Here is a 7,894-nt window from a genome sequence, read left to right as displayed (position 1 = left end):
TGACACAAAGGTGCACATTGCTCAAGACAGATTTCACAATTTATTCATCATTTAACTTTTTTTTACCGTACTGAACGGCTACAGTAGAATTATATAAAAAATGAAGTATTTTCGTGGAATTCAATTTTAAAATAATGTGAAACGCAATCCCGATACTGTCTGTAGGTAATACGGATACAATTCCATATATTTTCTAGACCTTGACCTTTAATACGACATATACGACTTTCTTAATAATTTTGTAGTAGAGATATTGCACTACTTTTCAATAAATACATACGATACACACTAGTTTATGAATGAGACCATGTCAGAGAAATTTCACGCACTCTAACTATTCATCATTGAATATGATATTTACCACTTTCTAAATCAGATTGTATCATTTAATATTATATTTACCACTATCTGAACATGATATTTACCACTTTCACCACTATCAGATTGTATCATTTAATATGATATTTACCACTTTCTGAATCAGACACATTCAAGGATCTTCTTGATTTGATTGAGGATTGTCTGCGATATCTCAGGAACGATGAATTTGGACTTAATTCAGATTTTGATCTTCTGTAAGCTACATTACAAAAAAAAAAGATATAAATACATATCTCAACCATATAAGTTACATGTAAGTGAACGCATATTCCACTATACCCGCTTTTTAGAAATAGCATGAAAAGGACAATCTTTAATTGCCTGTTTCAAACAATCCACAAGCTACTTGAAGTCATGCAGCGGCATGTCAAAACGTCGTCTTTTCAAACTTAATTAACAATATTTAATATTATAAGCACAATTTTATTTTTTTAAACATAGATAGTTTGATATTTCTAGTAGGCCTTGAAGGAAATAATATATTTTCGTGCTTCTTTTTAAATTAACTTAAATGTATTACTATAAAGATACATAAAATGTAGTAAAACTTTTAATACAAAATATAATTTTTCTGAAACTTTACAAAAACACATACATTGTTTGTATGTAAGTTTAAATTACTCGAAAAAAAAAGATTTTTTTTTTAACTTACAATCTGGTTTCAACTTTGTCAGAAGGTTTGACTCCATCTGTCAGAAAATAATTATATTATGCTTGTATTTCATATATCTTTCACCAAAAATAATAAGAAAAACCTAATTGGTTTGAATTTCATTGATGCCAAAAACAAGCTAACTAAGAAATATACTGCACAAAAATAATCCTCTGATACTTCATTTTGTTTAGTATGCTACTCTTATCATATACATAACCGGATTTCAGAGACCTTTTTCAAATTTAGAAAAAAATGCTTCTAGATAATAATTTAGTGCACATTTGAAATTAACGTGTCTTTTTACATGTAACATGATGACGTTTAGTACATCCGATAAAAAATAAGTAGTAGCAATAATATACCTTTTGAAAGTTTTCTATCATACTCTTCTGAATTTTTCTCCGATGTCTCATTAAGTTTTTACTCATTTCCTGCGAACGTATACGAAGAATTATGACACAAATTTCAGTCACAACTACCAAGCCTTGAAATAAATGGCTAGATTCTGATCAGATACGCGCTTAAATAAACTCTCATGTTTTAAATATTGAATTTAATCTTGATAGTAAATATAAAATTTTAAACATGACAACTTGTCATCATGTAAATTTTGTTTTTACAATAACCAAATTAATTCGAAATTTACAACACGACATACCTTGAGCTTATTTTCTTCATTGATATCCATTTCACTGAAAGCAATAATATTTATGAAAAAAAAAATGAAACAAAAAAATCATTAATAAAAAGTAACAGTTTTTTTTTTCTGACTAATGTTAAATCAAGTACACCCTTACCCCTTTGTGATTAAAGCAGCCTTGCCCTCAGCTTCCCTCGTTTTCCTCAGTTTTAAATCGTAGTTACTATCATATATGAAGACTGTTAACAAACACACAACAGAATGAAAAAAAAGAAAGAAAAAAACAAAACAAAAAAATAAAAACAAAACAAAACAAAAACAAACGAACAAACAAATAAACAACGGAAAAAAACCCATAAAATAAAAACAGAATAAAATAACAAGAGGCCCATGGTCACAACACTCACCTGAGTAGGCACTGCTGTACTTCACCAGATTGTCCCCCTCGTAATACTTATCCTAGCCCCTTCCAAACCCCAGCGAGCATGGTTTGAACTATTAAGAATCTACACTACCACAGGAAGCTTCCACAAAAGTTCATCCTTCTGGCCCACTGCTTCTTGAGAAGATTTCTTCATTACATTTCAATGTAAAACTTTGATTCCCTATTGTGGCTTTTCCCCACCACCGTGGTCTTGATTTGTACAATATAGAATCTACCCAACCTAGGGAAGCTTCCATATAAATTTTACCTTTTCTAGCGAAGTAGTTCTTAAGGAGAATTTTTTTAATGACCCCAACCTATTTTTGTCTTTTCTTAATTATCTCCGTTATAAGGGGGTTCCGCCCTTTAACAATTTAACCCCCTACCCCTTCTCCCAAGATTGCTTTGTATTATTTTTGTTTAAAATTATCTCAGTGGATTTTCATCAGAAGTTGAGAATGTGAAAAGTTTACAGACGGAGGGACAGACAGATGGACAGACGGAAAGACGGACAGACGGCGGAGAACTTGTGATCAGAGAAGCTCACTTTAGCTTTCAGCTCATGTAAGCTAAATCAAAACAAAACAAAAAAAACCTAACAAATAAATAAAAAAAATCGATCTTCGCCCTTGTAAGAAAGCAATGTTATCATACTGACCTCTTACAAACATAGGAATTTTGTTAAACTTTTTTATATCATCTTCATGTGTATATGGTGCGTGGTGGAGAATAGTACTGTCATCTTTGGCATGAACCGAAGCATCACAGCATTTGACAGTCCTACATCGAGGTAAGGACCTCACTAACCACACAAAGGCATGGATGACAAAGAATGGGATCGCGATTAGTTGCATGTGTACAGGAAAAATACTTTTCAAACTGAACTCTTCCAAAAAATCCGTTTGAAGTTGAGACCAATAGAATTTTGACTTCTCGTGTACTTCAGCAAACGTATTACTAAAAGAAAAAAATATGATTTTTATCAGTATACATTTCAGATTGTAACCCTGTTTTAAGCATAAGCTATTTCTAGACAAATTTAATCAAAAACTGAGGTATTTTCAATCATTATTTGAACACATATAGCCTCCTGAATAAACACTTCTTTAAAACATAATTTCAACCTCTCTCCGTATGTAAATGATAAAGATAACGAACGATAATCGATCTAAAAAAGTCCATAAACAATTCAGATATGTGAAGAGGGTATAAAACATGGACCCCTGGGAATTCCAGAGGTGGGATCAGGTGCCTGGGAGGAGTAAGCATCCCCTCTTGACTGGTCACACCCGCCAAATATACTGATCAGGTAGACTGAGCTATCTGTACCCTTGAGCATTATGAAATACTGATTGTGCATTCTAAAAGCATTTGACAAGGATTTTGGTATATGGTCTTTCATCTCTTCTGAAACAGTTTCTATAAGGAATTATTTTTGATCGATCTTGTTTTCACCACCTTATATTTTTTCTTATTAAAAAAATTGTACTTGTAACTAGTATTTTTATGAAAAATTTTGCATGGCCAATAAAATCAAACTGGTTCAACAAGTCCAAGAAAAGATCCAATCAGGAAAAGGATAAAATGGACTGATAAAACAGACAAATGCTATAAAATTTCAAAAAGGTAAACTTGAAACGTTGACAGAAATAAGCTTTTATTATGACATACCTGTACATGGCGATCAGCAAATTTAAAAGCAGTATGACTGCAATGAGCACGTAAACAGCTTTTAGATAAGGAGCCAAAAACCTCCCAAGTGATGAAGGACATCTTTCTTTTGACCCTTCTCTATACTCAGTTTGGTTAAATGTGCACTCAGGTTCCGTCACTAGAAATATGCAAAAATATGTTTAGTTGGTCTAATATATTTTTTTTATTTCTTTGACATCAAACTAATGGATAATAAAACATAATTTTCAACATATCACATCTTGTATGAACACAGGGCACAAATTGCAGCCTTTTAGACTGATATTGTACAAAGAATGCAACAGGACGTTTTATGCAGAATGATTTGTTTTATTATGTTTATTACATACTTCGTTATAACAGCATATATCTACCTGAGAAAAAATGCAAATAAATAGTAATACATCTTATTACATCAAAGAACAGTAACTGTTACGAAAAATTAATGAACGAAGAAAAGGTATACGAAATTTATCATAAGATTTTTGTATGGTTTGTAATGTACAAGGGATGTGATATAAACCCGTATGAATCCTGCAGATCCAAATGGACCCTGCAGAATTTTTATCAGTCATGAAAGCTGCTGTGGCTATTGTGACGTCTGATATATATTGCATATGCAAAAAACAAAAACAAAAACAAAACAAAAATGGAAAACAATTAATAACTAAGTATGAACAGTGTAATAATACATAATATGTGTATCACATACCTAAAGCATACTTTGCCAAACAAATCCATGAAGATTGGGAAAAACGAACATTTAAATTTAATATATATCAAAGATATCAAAATCATTTCAATTTTTTTTTAAATATGATAAAATAGATTAACATGTTGATTTGATTTAATTTTTTCTTACATCTATCTCCTTCCAAATTCAGCTCCCCAAATAACATCCAGTATCCGTTTCTCGTAATTTTCTCCAGTTGTTCAAAAGTAAATTCGGAGTTTTCAGAATATAGAATGGCATAGTATGAGATGTTATAGCACATGGAGATAACAAACATGATTGCCATAAAAGCAATTGTGTCATTAAACTGGAAATTAAAAAAAGTAAATGTGACACTGCAGTGCTTTCAATACAAAATGCCTATGGGTAAAAACAACACAACAATAAACGCTATTAAAAAGTATAGTTTTTAAGTATTTTTTTCTGAATATGCGAATAATTCAAAGGAAAAGTCTTCTCTATTATTTTAATTATAACATGACGAATGATGAAAACTGTACTCTATAAAAAAAAAATGCAGTATTTCTTATTTTAACTCCTTTTTAAAATAACAATGATCAAGAAGAGAAAAAGTTATCTGCAGTTATTTGAAAAAGCAGTTTGAAATAAAATAAATTTAAAAATAATTTGAAATAATCATGAAATAGCACTATTTATCGTATTTGGTTTTCACAGATATTTAAAATTTTCAATTCATTTGGCTTCAGTTAAACTTCAGTAGCATTAATCCGACATATTTATCGATGATGTATATATGGTACATTGTTCATTTTCAAATTAATAAGAAATCGATTATTTTATTTCATTCATATTTACCATTCTTTGGATGTTACTCATATGAAATTATTTTATATTGAAAATCCACAACACCTTATCTTTTTTTTCGTATTCACTTACCATTTTTTGGATGATAACCAACTTTGGACCCAGCAACTCGGACATGGAAAACATATGAAGTATCCTTATACTGAACATGATGAAGGCTGCAACTAGCAGAACTTTTGATGCAGTAAAGTAGTCATTCGTATCTTCAAGTTTCATCAGCATGCCGCATATGTACGTAATCATAGACAACCAGTCAAGAATGTTCCAAGGGTCCGTAATATACTGCTTTTTCCTTTGCCTTTTTACAGCGACAAACACCTTTAAAGTCATAATGTAAATTTCAAAATCATTATAACTCAAGTTTCAGAACATTGAAACATTATACGATTTTTTTTCTTTGTCTTATTACATCGACAAAACCTTGAAACTTTATTGAAATTACATAATCAACCCGTTTTATCTTCCCCTTGTTACAACGACGAATAGATTAAAAGATATAATTTATATGTCAAAATCAATAAAACAAGTTACAGAATACTTATATATTATACCTATGTACATGTGAACCACATGTTATCGAAAATAGTAAAAAGAGATGAATAATATTTGTGATTCTAATGTTGATTAAAAAATTGCAAAAGTACATTTCGCATAAAAAGTCAAGTACTGTGTCTATAATATGCTGAAAGGCTCTATATGATATTTTAAACTGCGATTTGTTTTTCGAAACAGTAGATTTAAAATGAAATAATTCAATAAATAATTAAGTAGTTGAGGTAAAAAAAAAAACTGTTCGTAATAATACATAAGGAATGCGCTTGGAAAAAGTACCTGTTTTGTTTCTTCAATAAAAAAGCTAGTCATCCAGGCAATAAGAAATACATCTGTGTTAGATATTCCTTTTGCAAAATCAAACAGAAGCATATAAGCATATGCAGTCAGGAGAGCAAAGAGACTCAGCTAAAAAATAAAAAAAGTTGAAGATAACAAACAGCGACCAATCTCATAAAAAACTACAAACAATACAATCTGTAAACAGTGTATATAAACACGGACCCCCGGCAATTCCAGAGAATGGATCAGGTACCTAGGAGAAGAAAGTATCCCCTGTTGACTGGAATGTATGGATCAAGTAGAAAGAGCCTTCCGTAGCCAAATTTAGTACAAAAACAAAGACTAAACTATTTCTGTGAAACAAGTTAGCCAAGAAGGATTATACATTGTGCATTTACTTTTTGGAACTTTTACATTCATCCTTTTTAAAGGAAAACATTCTAAAAAATAATTATTAAGACTTATTTTTTTAAAATATACTTACCACGTTCAGAAAAACCTTCATAAATGGAATTTTATATTGTCTGTACAACCTTAAAATGAAATGCAATACCATTGGATCATGCAAATTTAGTCAAATTATTGAAATAAACATTATTGAAATGCTGTTGTTACATGTATACCTTACCATTGAAGAGGCCCACGTTCCATAGTTACCATCAGAATTGGTAAAAAAATGAAATGAAAAATTGTCAACAGCACAAAGCCAAATACCTGCAAAACAAATAAAAATAAGCAATAGGAAGACAACTTTTAAAGTTTGCATTCTTGATTAACAATAAATTAGATACAAAACTTTCTTCAAAGCGAATATTTATTATATACTCTTTTAATGTACCATTCATTTGATTGTCAGTGATTAAGGAAGCTCCAATGGTGAGAGTCTAATTGAAATAAAATAGCAGTAATTTCATAATCACAACTTCTAGGCGATTCGGAAATGAGTAAAATAAAAGAAAGGAACCTAATCAAGCTATTATATTTCTTGAAAATAAACATTTAACTGAAAATGAGTATGCCACTTCAATTCATTCTTTAACCCTTTAACTACCAGAGATTTTGCATTTTTTCTGCAAAACAGCTTAAAAATTTTAAATTGAAATTTTAACATTTTCTAGTCATTTTTGCATAAAGCAACCTATACATTCTCTGAAAGATAAAATCTTAAGGTTTTTAATTATGCAGAGTAAAATGACGTCGTGGTTGCCATGGCAACGCATGAGACCCATAATTGCCAAAATATGTGTTTTTCAAATTTTTCATCCCAAAAATGCAAACAAATTTACATATAATGTTTCCATAAAAGAGGATTTAGTGATACTACTAAAACAAAGCATGCAGTCAATTAGTTTTTAGTTATACTGGTCAATTTTATTTCATAGGAAGAGTTTATACAATCACACAATGTCCTTAATCCTTAAGACTTTGGCTTTACAGCTGTCTGATTGTCGTAATTATAAGCAATTTTCAAATCGCTTTCCCTCCTACAGTTTTTGCCTGACTTCAATTAAATTTGGTACACATGTTGAGTATACATTGATACACAATTCTTTATTTTAGTATTTTTATTTCAATGAAGAGTGTTGCCATGGTTACAAAAATAGTAATTTTAGAATGGGATTTCTTAATAAAACACGGGTATACTATATTCAGCAATTTCCAAATCGCTTTCCCTCCTACAGTTTTTGTCTGACTTCAATAAAATTTGGT

General features: G+C 30.4%; 1 protein-coding gene and 1 long non-coding RNA gene across 2 annotated transcripts; both read right to left on the bottom strand.

Annotated features, from left to right (window-relative positions):
- Nucleotides 1-494: 494 nt before the first annotated feature.
- LOC133198925 (uncharacterized) lies at nucleotides 495-1,469 on the bottom strand. The gene is made up of 3 exons (XR_009722671.1): nucleotides 1,399-1,469; nucleotides 1,034-1,070; nucleotides 495-580 (listed from the first exon to the last, which is right to left on the bottom strand). It is a non-coding gene; the product is annotated as an uncharacterized LOC133198925 (long non-coding RNA).
- Nucleotides 1,470-2,655: 1,186 nt separating this feature from the next.
- Nucleotides 2,656-6,835, bottom strand: LOC133198253 (transient receptor potential cation channel subfamily M member-like 2). The gene is made up of 8 exons (XM_061334374.1): nucleotides 6,813-6,835; nucleotides 6,669-6,717; nucleotides 6,182-6,310; nucleotides 5,423-5,668; nucleotides 4,655-4,832; nucleotides 3,772-3,931; nucleotides 2,759-3,057; nucleotides 2,656-2,669 (listed from the first exon to the last, which is right to left on the bottom strand). Exons 1-8 carry the CDS (start codon nucleotides 6,833-6,835, stop codon nucleotides 2,656-2,658), a joined length of 1,098 nt encoding a protein of 365 aa, XP_061190358.1.
- Between the last annotated feature and the right edge of the window lie 1,059 nt (nucleotides 6,836-7,894).

This window comes from Saccostrea echinata, unplaced genomic scaffold, assembly GCF_033153115.1.
Source record: "Saccostrea echinata isolate AGI-Se365-2 ecotype Australia unplaced genomic scaffold, CSIRO_AGI_Sech_v1 ptg000033l, whole genome shotgun sequence".
Lineage (NCBI taxonomy): Eukaryota > Metazoa > Mollusca > Bivalvia > Ostreida > Ostreidae > Saccostrea > Saccostrea echinata.
The sequence above is the reverse complement of the archived record's forward strand: the minus strand, read 5'-3'. Positions and strand labels throughout refer to the sequence as shown.